Source organism: Capricornis sumatraensis, chromosome 1 (assembly GCF_032405125.1).
Source record: "Capricornis sumatraensis isolate serow.1 chromosome 1, serow.2, whole genome shotgun sequence".
Taxonomy (NCBI): Eukaryota; Metazoa; Chordata; class Mammalia; order Artiodactyla; family Bovidae; genus Capricornis; species Capricornis sumatraensis.
Window position 1 is genome coordinate 240141094 of NC_091069.1, and position 13082 is coordinate 240154175.

The 13082-nt window shown below is 45.2% G+C and overlaps 1 protein-coding gene across 1 annotated transcript in view; it reads right to left on the reverse strand.

The window, feature by feature from the left end:
• EPHB1 (EPH receptor B1) overlaps window positions 1–13082 on the reverse strand; it is a 316781-nt gene that overhangs the window by 58807 nt on the left and 244892 nt on the right. The window contains exon 11 of the mRNA XM_068969291.1: window positions 3954–4201. Within this exon, the coding sequence (XP_068825392.1) occupies window positions 3954–4201 (248 nt within the window). The remainder of the gene's footprint in view (window positions 1–3953; window positions 4202–13082) is intronic.

The following is a 13082-nucleotide window of genomic DNA, read 5'->3' on the forward strand; positions in this document are numbered from 1 at the left end:
TTAGACAGGAAGGATTTAGGTATTTCAACTTTCATTGACAAACCCACTTCAGGAAATGAAAGCCTTATTTGATTTGTTTGAAGAGAATGAATCATAGATTTTTTTTACCTGAAAGAGCCCTTTCAAGACCATCCAGCTCAATGCCTTTAGTTTATAGATTGGGAAATTGAGTTAACAGACTTGCTCAAGGCCACATGGTGACTCATAGCAGAGTCCAAAGCAGGGCCTTGGTCTCAGAACTTGCAATCTGGGATTCTCTTCCTGACAACTGACTTGCTGTCATCTAGCTCCAGCCTATGAATGAGCATCCCATGAATGATAAATGCCCCCAACTGACGTTGCTCAGTGACTTTTAAGAGTTTCCCAGTTACAGCCATATGTGAATGAACCAGCAATAACCACAAAGCCTTGCTTTAGCCAAGAGGGCCTTACAGAGCAGGCCAACCTTCTTGGCTAGGGCATAAGGCATTGAGGAGGGCTTCAGCGCTTGTGTCTAAGATGATGGAAGAGCTATCAGATAGAATCCCCTAAATCTGAGTGCCAAGAAGGAAATATTTAATTATAGATTGGCATGCTACGTAATCCATAGCACATTTTTTAAAAATATGGATAATTATGACCCTACTGAATGTATGGTTAAACAATAGCAATGTTTCCAATCCCTCCATAATGTGAAGGATTCTAAGTTCTGCAATGAGAGTGGAGCGCTGAGTGGACTGTGAGAAGCAGTGTCTGATGTCGTCACTGGACCCTTGATGCCCAAAGGCTCTGAGACCAAGCTGGAGGCATGGCCACAATCCAAAGCTACTACGTCTGGTGTGAAGGGGCCCCTTTGTAGGGTTGGAGGAGGAGAGAACAAGTGCACAAATTGAAGTCGGACCCTTTTCCTTTCTTCTCTGAATGGCGATCCTAAAATTATACTACCTCCCAGAAGATGGACCCTGCAGAACTGAACTGATGACCCACTTTTCAATTTTATCAAGCAGCAGATACATCAATTAATGCTGCTATGCTCCAGGGTCTGGTAGTAAGGCTGAAATTAGATTTATAGATTACCTGCCTCTACACCGCGTGGGGAGTTGGTCATGCTTCATTTCCTTCCCCTCCTGGCGCTGTCTGCTCTGGCCGCTCCCTTTCTGCCATCTTTTCCCTCCATTTCCCTGTGCTCCTCTCTCACCTCAGGCTTTTCTCTCACTGCCTAGGCTGCATCATCATGAAAAATAACTGGCATCCAACTTGCCCCCATGTCCTGTGCCCCCCAAATGGAAATATGCATGTGCAGAGCAGAGCAGAGTTCTGACTTTTTGCAGGCTCCTGAGCATGAATCGCTTTGCCCCCCTGCATGTTCTCGGGAGAGGATCTCATCTCAGTTCCCAGGCTGTGTTGAGAGTCTCTGAGAAGCACAGGCAGGTGACTTGCAGGAAATAAATGACTCCTGAATGGGTCTGGAGGCTGGTTCCAGAAGATACTTCTTCTAACATTACCACCTGTTCATGTTTATTTGACTGTCTGCATGAGCAATCTGATCATGAAGAAATGCCCCCAGGGGAGCATGGTCCATGCCCCACTGTGACACAAGAGGTCTGGTGACAAGGACAAGAGATCCGTGTACACTCAGGATGCTCCATCAATCCTGCCACACCCAACTGCTTTTGCTCCAGAAATGGTCTTTTATTCCACTACCCTCTACTCGGTGCTCACTGTGCTAGGTGCTAGGGTTATACAAAGTATATCCCACACCCTCAAGGAGACTGTACCATGCAAAGGACATGGGCCCCATCACCTAAATCATCTGCCCCTCAACCTGCCAAACAAAAGCCACTACTGCCTATCGACCTAGACGAGCATAAAGTGTGTGCTCCCCCTGCAAAGGAAGCTTCAGTACGTATAAGTGCAGCTTCTAGACAAGTCCTCAGCTTCCTGTCCACAGGGAAGCCCCTAAACTCTACTTCTGGGCTTCAGAGCCACCATGCAACTGCTGACAGATTACTGAACAGACCACCCTGACTTCAGCCTCTAAATACACAGCTCTACTGTTCTGTCAGCCTATCTGCTGTCTGGCAAATTCCTCTTTCTTCAATATTGGAGAAGTTCTCTCTCCTCTTTGAAGCCATCCCTGGCTTTCTCAAGAAGGTTTCAGTTCTACCACATGTGATACCTCTGTCCTTCATGTGTGGAAACAAAAAGTCACCCCAGGGATTGGAGCCTGCCAGGCTCCTCCATCCATGGAATTCTCCAGGCAAGAATACTGCAGTGGGTTTCCATTTCCTTCTCCAGGGGATTTTCCCAACCCAGGGATGGAACCCAAGTCTCTTGCATTGCAGGCAGATTCTTTACCATCTGAGCCACCAGAGAAGCCCGTCATCACATATGTGACACCTCTGTGCTTCATGCATAGAAACAAAAAGTACAGTCCAGACAGATCATTACTGGAAGCTTTGGGCATGAAGGTCCCGAGGGGCAGGGGCATCTCTGCAGGTTGTATTCTCTATGATGGACATAGCAGGACTTCCCATCCCTTATGTGCAAGAAGACATCAGGTTGCAGTACCCATCAAAATGTGGGGAGTGCTTCCTCTTCATGAATCTGTGTGGGCTCATCACCATGACTGAAGGATGCTATGTGACTGTTCAGGCTAGGTTACAGAACTGATACAGCTTCTACCTTCTGTGCTCAGGATGCTTGTTCTGAGGACCCAGCTTGCTGTGAGGAAGCCAGAGATGGCCAGGTGGAGAGATGTCAGCTGACACCCAGCATCCATTATGAGACAGATGAGTAAATGAGTCTCTGGGCGATTCCAGATCTTAGCCCTTGAGGTGCCCCTGCTGACAGCACATGGAACAGAGAGGTTCCCAAATTACAGACTTATGAGCAAACTAAATTGCTATTGTGCTAAGTCATTGAAGTTTGGGGTGATTTGTTCCATGGCATTAAAGCAATCTCTCTCTCATCAGTATAGACCCTGTTCCCAGCACAGGGCATGGTCAGAGCAGTCACCTGGTGAATGTTTCAATGACTAGTCCTTTGATCTGCAGCCATAGCTACTGTTCGGTAGCTTTGGTGACATGCATAGCCAGCTACTTGGTATTACCCTGAAGCCCTTGCTCAGAAGGCCTTGCCCCTGTACCCTCTTGCTCCCAGACTCCCCAGCTAAGCCTTTGGTCTGAGGCAGGCCTTCCTCCATGGCCTGTGGTTAGACAGCTTCTATCCCCCAGACATAAGCACTATGCCCACACTCATACAAGGCCTCTCTGAGTAGCTCTGAGATGCCCCATAGAAATGAAAGTGCCTCTATTGTGGCTGCATTTGGGCATTCTGACAATGGTCCTTTATAGATCTCTCGGCCATCGGCCTTTGGGGCCTCTATCCCTGCTCCAGGCTGGGTGGGAGCCACAGTTCTCCACCAACCCCAGAAAAGACTTGTGGTCACTTGTGACACACTGTTCCTGTGTCCTGCCCAGAAGCACCTCCTCAGAGGCCAGGTGGCCCAGGCATCAGATAAGGGTAATGTGTTTTATTTCTGAACTGCAAATGAAGAGAGCTGAATGGAATGGCGGCTGTGCTGGGGAAAAGGCAGAGATGGCCACTGATGTCTGCATGAATCACGCAGGACAGCATAGCAGCTGGGAGTCTCTTCAATCTCCATGATTCATACGGATGCCGATGGCCATCCTCTGTCCTCTATTCATTCTTACTCATCGAGGCCTGGCTCTGTGCCATCCTTCTACGGAGGGGTCCAGGGGCTCTGCTTTGTTCTTTCTTTTTAGCAACAAATCTGTTAACCTTGCTAACACCTCCAATGCCTATCTGTATTTCGTCAGGGATTCCTAAGTGGCAGGTGGTCCTCACGTGGACGCTTCTTCCCAGCCCACCATGGTCCCCCAGCTCCCACCAGCACCAGCATCATCTGTGCTTTTACTCTGAAGGGTAAAGGTAAGCTGAGCAGTTCTTACCCTGAGAAAAGAATCCAAAGCGCCATTCTCCATGAACTCCGTGATGATCATGACCGGCCGGCTCTTGGTGACCACACCCTCCAGGCGGATGATGTTGGGATGGTCAAACTGCCCCATGATGCTCGCCTCGCTCAGAAAGTCCCGTCGCTGCTTCTCTGAGTACCCAGCCTTCAGCGTCTTAATGGCCACATAGATTTCCCTCTTGCCTGGAAGTTTCAAACGCCCCTTGTACACCTCTCCAAACTCTCCTGCAAAAAGAATGCAATTATAACCCGCTTTCTCCTCATCCTGTGCTGCCATGAGGGGAGGCAGCTTACCAGGAACAATGGTGCTCCAAGTGGAACAGTGATTAAAGCGGCAAAAAGGAAAGAGTGACCTCTCATTATAACTGTGACGGCCTGGCTCTTAGCAGTTCATGGCAAACACAGAAGAAATACCCAAACACATTCTTTACCTTGGATTTTAGACAGCTTGGGTAACTGAAGTGAAATTTCAGACTCTATATGGGTTTATTTTTCCTCACGTTTAGATTTTCATTTGTATCCCAGCTGAACAATTGAGATGAAATGGTCAGTTTCACTGTGGCAGAAACATAATTCATTTTTAGCAGAGCCTAGTATAAGAATGTTCAGGGGCTAGGGACATGTTCAGGTCCTCCAGTCCTCTGAATGAGATGTATAGTGTTTATGTTCCTACATTGCCCGGAAAGTGTTTATGTCTATTGGGTCCCTGAAAAGCAGACACTGAGGAGTTAGGAAGGGAAGTTAGCAGACTCTGTGCAGGATAAAGGGGAGAGGAAGCAGGATGGCCCAAGCCCCAGATCACAATGCAGGAGAGGTCCAAACTGCAGTGCAGACCTGACAGTCTCATCCAACGCAATGAAGAGCTCCAGAACAAAGAGCGCCCATCCCCAAAAGACCTACCCTAGCATCCCACTGTGCTCTGTCACTGGCTGGGGTTTTGCCAGAAAGAGTTGGGCTCTGCGGGAAAGCTAAGGTAGATCCTGAAGGCACTGCGGTGGGAAGCTGGCAGCTACCTGCACTCCTGGCAGCTGAACAGAAAGTGGCTTTTTCGAGTAGACATGAGCAGCACACCTCCATGGGTTCTGCAGCATTTAAACATTTCTGTAGTAAAATCACCAGGAGTAAAAACAATTCTGGTGACACTATTTCACAGCTGCTTAAAAAATCTGTTGAATCTTGTTCACGTGCTTTCAAAAGTTATGATTTAACTTGGTTTTGTAACTTCAGTGCTGTTATGCGAAGCAGTTTAGAATCTACTTGTGAGTGCATCACAAAGATGGGTGTCAAAGGCCTGATAGGAGAAACACGTCTTTCTGCCAGGAGAAATTTCTTTGTCACTTTCAGCTTCTGGAAGACGATGATGGAGCAAACTGAGCAATCAGATAAATTACTGGCCGAATTATGAAAGCAAGTTAACATCTGTTATTTAGATGGGACTTTTTTTGTATTTTCTGCTGCATGGATTGGAAGGAAGCTACATGAAAGGACTTTGGATGGAAAGCTGCTCCAGAGTCAATGGGACTTTTTAAGACTCTAAGGCTGGAGTAGAGGTTGTCTTAAGCACCATTAGGAAGATTTCAACATGAACTTAGGATAGACAGCATATGTAATACTGGTTTTGATACATGATCATACTGTTTGAGGTCAGACCAAGTCCCATTCACGTCTGCACCTTGCACCCACTGCATTGCCTGGTATGTGGTAGGCATGCAATAGAAGTTGGGGTATCACATTTATTATTACTTGTTTGGCTTTGCCCATCCTTGGGTTACAAACTGCTGGAGGCTCTATCTCTGTCCTATCCAAAATAAGTAGAAGTACCAGTATTAACATTTTTATAAAAGACTGTTTATTGCAGCATCTCCTTTAATGTTAAACACCATATGGCCATAACCAGGGGAATAGTTAAAAAGAACCTCCATACTGCAGAATGCTATGAGCTACTGAAGACTAATAGATGAGTGAGATACACTGACTTCAAAAGATGTCCACATTATATTGCTAAGTGAGACAGAAAAGAAGAGAAAGTTAAGAATGTGGCCTGTAGAACATGCCCAGGTTGAGATCTGTGTGTGTATGCCAAAAAACAGTATAGAAAAAATCCATAGCAAATTTATTTTCAATTTCAAATTGTTTAAAAAATTGGTTACACTGGAATGGTGGCAAGAGGAATGGGAGAGTATGGATTAGAAAACTTAATTTGCTTTTCTAAAGTTGCTTTTCTGTTGTTTAAATTGTTACAATAAGCATTGATTTTTCAGTTTGAGTAAAATTTACAGAAAAGTATTGAATAATAACTACCTGTCATATATGTGTGTGCTTGCATATGTATATATTTACATGTATGCACATGTATGTATACATATATGTGTCTGTGCATGCATATACATGTGTGTCTATATACATGTTTGCATATATTGTATATATGGCTGTGTATATATGTGAACGTGAAAGTTGCTCAGTTGTGTCCAACTCTTTGCAACCCCATGGACTATACAGTCCATGGAATTCTCCAGGCTAGAATACTGGAGTGGGTAGCTTTTCCCTTCTTCAGGGGATCTTCCCGAGCCAGGGATTGAACCCAGGTCTCCTGCATTGCATGCAGCGATTCTTTACCAGCTGAGCTGTAACTGAAGTCATGTGCGATTCCCCAGTAGAAGTAGAGAGACTGTCTTTTGTATCAAGGTCAACAGTGAGGTGTGAGGGCTCTTGGAACTAAAACTCTGTGGTTTTTCTTTAGCTGAGTTTTTACCAAAAAGAAGAGGTAATTTTTTTCTTGTTGGATTCAGGATTGTCCAAGGGCATGAGAAGCCCCCTCCTGTTCACCGGGTTTTATTTAGTTGCACTTTCTCTTTCTTCTCCTCCTCCTCATGCTTATTCTAATTTTTTTACACTTTCCACTTTGATCAAGGGCTTTCGAGGTGGCACTAGTGGTAAAAAGCCTGCTAGTGGTAAAGACGCAGGAGACTTAGGAGACAAGGTTTGTAAGTATATACATGGGTGCCTGTGCATAGATATATATGCAGTCAATTCTCTGACACCTTGACCTAGCAGGTATTCAATAGCTATGAACTGAATGAATATATATGCATTTTTAATAAGTATACTAATTGAAGAATATCAGTATTTCTTTCTTATGATTGTACTAATGAGTTCTATTTTCTTTTAGTAAAACGACACATTTCAGAGTGAGGGGAAAACATGCTAATATTTCTTCTTGGGGGAGATAGTACACCGATATGTTTTGACCGCCTATATGCAAGGCACAGTGCTGGGCTCTTTGCATGTTTTATCTCATTAATTCTCACAACCCGTTTATGAGTTGGTTATTATTATGCCCATTTTACTAATAAACAAACTGAGGCACAAGGAAAACATGCCTCACACGCCACAGCAGTGAGGCAGAGTTAGGGATGCTGTCCATAGTTCATCCCTTTTCCTGTCACATCACCTCTCAGAAGGTGTATTCAGTTAGCAGTGCCACCGGGAAGAGAGCTGGGGGGAAGTCCCACGCAGGGACCACTGTGCCCCAAGCGTGCGGGTCCTAACCATTCAAATGCAGTTACTGTCACAATGACGCAGGAACAAGGGAACAGCAAACACAGTGGGACTATCTTCTAGACAAATGGCATACTTATGGAAAGCTCTTGCCTGGCTTGTTAGGTAAGATTAGAATATTTAGGAATCAGAATATTTATCAATTTCTACACATCAGTCTGGGAGTCTGTAAAAGCACCCTGGGTGAATTTATTGTTCCCCACAACATACACATAAACCCCATAGTTGAGGACTTCTGTTTTATTCAAGGATGTAACCCACAGCAACCCCCCAGAGAGCTTACAAAGCACAGGGGCCTGGATCCCACCTGCAGGAACTCTGATTAGTTGGTCTGGGTGCAGCCTGGGCATGGACATATTTAAAAGTAGCCCACAGGATCAGCTACATAATTTGCAGGGCCTGGTGCAAAATGAAAATGCAGGACTCACTGTTCAAAATTTACTAAGAATTTTAAGACGGTGGTGGCAGAGCATTAAACTGAGCATGGGCCCTGTTGAGCAAGTGGGCCTGTGCACAGGTCACAGGTCCACAAAGTCAGGCCTGGCTGCCCAGGTGGGTCTGAGGAGCAGCCAAAGTTGAGAGCCATGGGTCAAAACCACCCAAGCATATTGAAACAGATCAGGGAACTGTCAAAGGCCCTGGAGTACCTGGAATTCATCCCTACACCTTTGAATTCTTTGGAAAGCAGTGCTTGCATATAAGCTGCCTCTCACTGCACAGGGCCTGACACACTGAGTGGGCTTTGTAGCTGTGACCAGGGAGGAAGAAGAAGAGAAGGAAGGAAGACGTGGATGAAGGTGCGGCATCGCGAAGTCCCATCTACATGGAACAGGGTGGGCCACGTACATTCCTTTCCTAATTGACAAATGTCGTGTCGTTGTTTAACCTTTGTGGCTGACTGGTCTTCAGGTGTAGCGCTCCTAACACTTTAGCTCTAAATTATATCCTCTATAGGGGGTCTCTTCATATAGTTTTTTGAAATTATAAAGTAAAAATGTGAGAGGATTTTTCAGGCAGTGAAATTCCTCTGTAAGAAATTAAACGGGGGGTGGGCTGCCTATCATTATAAATCTGTCTAAACCCATAGCATCAAGAGTGAACCTGCACTAAGGACCTTGGGGATAATGATGTATCAGTGTAGGTTTCTCACTTGTAACAAGTGGAGCTCTCTGCCTGGGGATGTTGACAATGGGAGAGACTGTGTATGTGTGGGGGCAGAGGTTATATGAGACCTCTCTGTACCTTCCACTCTATTTTTCTGTGAACCTAAAACTGCTATATAAAAAAAATAGTGTTTTTAAGAAAGTGCTCTCCTTGGATAGGGAGAGATGGGTTCTGTATGGTTACTACATAGCAGCGCTATATGCTCTTGGGAAATTTGCTCCATAATCACTGAAAAGCAGTGATTTAAAGGATTATGGTTCTGTAAAAATAGCTCCTTTCTGGTGTCTGACAAAGGAATGACTTCATATTCTCCAAGCCCAGAGGTTTTCAAACCACGAACTGCAAAGGAAGTCACTTCATCCACAGTTCTCACTCAGAGGCTGTCCTCCACCATGTAAGTAAGTGGCCCCCAGAGCAGCTGGGGCAAACTCTGGCCAAAAGGAGAAACTCTGGAGAAAGAAACTGGAGTCTACACCACCTCCCCACCCTCTCAGCCTGGCACCACCACTGGACTTCAGGCAAGGTGGTTCCCTTGTTCAGCCTCAGATTTCTCAGCTCTGTTGGACAAAAAGAACTGATTAACTGTGGGGCCTTCCCAGGTGTAGGGTCTATGAGAAAGTGCATTGCAAACTCCAGACTATTGAAGATACAGCTGGATGGTGATTTTAAAAAGACGAACCAGGGGTGGGGAGTGGAGAATGGAAGAGAGAAGGGTTTCTGCAGCCAAGACAAGTAGGGCATCTTGCCAAGGGTGGTGAGAAGTCCCCCTGCCAGGTATCTGGGCATGGACAGTGTCTCCAGGTAAGCCCTGTGCACTAAAGTCTGTGGGTTCTGGCCCCTCTAGCACCCCCACAGGCTCGTAGGGAACTGGAGTTGCACCATTTTTAGTAATAAACAGAAAATTAAGGCCATCCGTCACTTACAATCTGACTGCTGTCACCTGTGGTCTTTGACCTCAGGTTCATGTACTATGTTCAGGGAACTATTTTTGGACACCTTTCCTGCCATTAGGGCCAGAACTTGAGGTTTGTGGTGCTTTGATTCACCATGATCTGAATTCTAAACATGACTGAGCACACAGACACATCACATGAACTCTAAAAAGCTTCCTTTCACACGAGCTCCAAATTTTAGCCATCCATTTTCCATATTTTTAAGAAAAATTCTTAACCCCTAAAATCTGTTTTCAACAAATTCAGTATTAGCATTATACACACACACACACACACACACATACACACACACATTGTTGTTGTTTAGTCGCTAAGTCATGTCTGACTCCTTGTTAGACATGGGCTGTAGCCCACCAGGTCCTCTGTCCATGGGATTTCCCAGGCAAGAACACTGGAGAGGGTTGCCATTTCCTTCTCCAGGGGATCTTCTGGACCCAGAGATAGAAACCACGTCTCCTCCATTAGCAAGTGGATTCTTTACCACTGAGCCACCAGGGAAGCCTGTATATACACACACACATAGATATACATATAATTTTAATTTTGGCCCTTATGTGTGGCTTGAGGGCTCTTAGTTCCCCAACCAGGGATTGAACCTGGCTCATGGCAATAAAAGTGCTGAGTCCTAGTCACTGGACTGCCAGGGAAGTGCACAGAATTATATTTAAAACAGATACTTATAGGAACTGACTGAGTAGTGGTTATGGTTAATTCTTTCTATGCTGCTCCTTGACTGACAGTATGGCAGCCAACCTAATTTTGATCTAGCTGAACTATGATGGCACAGGTCTTTGCAGCTGACCTTGGATCCTCTCCTAGAACCAAATCTCCTCTTGGCTAGGACCCAAATTCAGCTTCAGGCCAGTTTAGGGCCAGTGGCTCTTAGCAGTGGTTCTCAAAATGTGGTTCCTGCCCAACAGCACCAGCATCACCTGGAAACCTATTAGAAAAAGCAGCTTTGGAGCCCAACCTCTACCCACCTAGATCAGAAGCTCAGTAGGCAGGGCCCAGTGACTTGGGTGTTAACTTGCCTCCAGCTGATTCTGATGCTTGGCTCTAGTTTGAGAACTGCAGCCCTCAAAGCTGTCTGCTGAGGGTCATTTTGCCAGTTCCTGTCACTGCCCTCCCAGACAGCTGCTGAAATGATTCCCTACAAATTTCAGCTCCTTGCCAGGTCCTCTTCCCTATCTTCCTTGACAAAATGAGGAATAGAGGGAAAAAAAATGGTTTAGCAGTATTAAATGCTTCAACTATTATATATAAAATCAGAGGGAAAGAATTTTCAATTTTTGGAAATGAAACATCCAACCTGCCAGCAGGTATTTCAAGCACTAGCTGTTGGCTATGTGCTGCTCGGATCCGCACACAATTGCTCTCTTTTCTTCAGCATTTTGAAGTCACTAACTGCCTCAGGGAGGGAAAAAGGGAAGTAGAGCTTCGCGTAACTAATTCAAGCTTCCACCAGAAAAGAAAGTTTTACAGAATTAATTTAAACTAGGTTTAAAAATATGACTTAGAGCAAGTTTTATGATACTAGCCTGTGTAAGATAGGTTATGGCTAAACTGCTGCTGCTGCTGCTGCTGCTGCTGCTAAGTCGCTTCAGTCATGTCCAACTTGTGAGACCCCATAGACGGCAGCCCACCAGGCTCCTCTGTCCCTGGGATTCTCCAGGCAAGAACACTGGAGTGGGTTGCCATTTCCTTCTCCAATTCATGAAAGTGAAAAGTGAAAGTGAAGTTGCTCAGTTGTGTCCAACTCTTTGTGACCCCATGGACTGCAGCCTACCAGGCTCCTCCAATCCATGGGATTTTCCCGGTAAGAGTACTGAAGTGGGGTGCCATTGCCTTCTCCTAGGGATAGTGAAATCATGGCAGGCATTCCACCACCTCCTGATCCTATATTCAGGACAGACATTACTAATTGATCACAATCCCATTTCTCCTTCTCAGCAGAGTTCCCCCTGGTACCCATTACTAGGCTACTGGAGTTGGCAAATTAGATGACTCTAATTAGTAGCCATGATGCCCACAATACCTAATACCTAAATGGTGAGAGTAAATCTAGTTTTCTCTTTTCTCATAGTTTCTTATAGTCATTTAGACAACCATATACCTAGATATTATTATTTTTAGATTGAACCCAGGTCTCCTGCATTGCAGGCAGACCATTTATCATCTGAACCACCAGGGAAGTACTTAACATAAGCAAGCACATACAACTAAAAATGCTAAATATTGTGGCACTCATTGTTAGCCTTCTTAAGTCAATAACGGATTATATTAAAATAGAGAGCAGGACAAAGGTATTCTAGGAAAAAGATGCTCTTCCTAGGGAATGAGGGGCTTCTTTGTGGCATCACCATATGGGCACACTGAATTCTAGGACAGTACTGCGATTCCCAGTCAAGTGGCTTGGGTATTCCAAACTGCTAGATAGAGTCTAACATCAGAAGCAATGTCTCTGCATACTTAGCTGCTCTTTTCCAGGACAGTGACAGAAGTGGAAGGTAGTGTGGGAGTTACATTCACTGGATTAAGGTCAGTCATATCTGGGTTTCCATTTTTGCCCTACTATTAACTCAACATGGCCTTTGACAAAATTGTTCACTGAATATTGATATCCTTGAAAAGAGAAGTGAAAGTGTTAGTCGCTCAAGTCGTGTTCGACTCCTTGCAATCCCATGGACTGTAGCCCGCCAGGATCCTCGGTCCATGGAATTCTTCAGGCAATAATATTGGCATGGGTAGTCATTTCCTTCTCCAGGGGATCTTCCCAACCCAAGGATCAAACCTGGGTCTCCTGCATTGTAGGCAGATTCTTTAACATATGAGCCACCGTCCTTACCAGTTTACAAATGCATATGTAAATGCACGAGTGCTTGTGTGCGTGTGTGTGCATGTGCACACACACTCACACACACACACACACACACACACTAACTCACAGGGCCAACAGGGTCATTATGAGGGCTGAATGAAGCATGCACATGGTGAGTGTTTAGCGCATGTCAGCTATATTAATTATCATTACTGACAACATCTATTTACTCTGCTCCTCTAGAAACCCTATAGCCAAAGCCATGGTTTTTCCAGTAGTCATGTATGGATGGGAGAATTGGACTATAAAGAAAGCTGAGCACTGAAGAATTGAACTGTAGTGTTGGAGAAGACTCTTAAGAGTCCCTTGGACTGCAAGGGAATCCAACCAGTCAATCCTATATGAAATAAGTCCTGAATATTCATTAGAAGGATTGATGCTGAAGCTGAAGCTCCAATATTTTGGCCATCTGATTGGAAGGACTGACTCATTGGAAAAGACCCTGATCCTGGGAAAGACTGAAGGGGGGAGGTGAAGGGGATGACAGAGGATGAGATGGTTGAATGGCATCACTGATTCAATGGACATGAGTCTGAGTAAGCTCTGGGAGTTG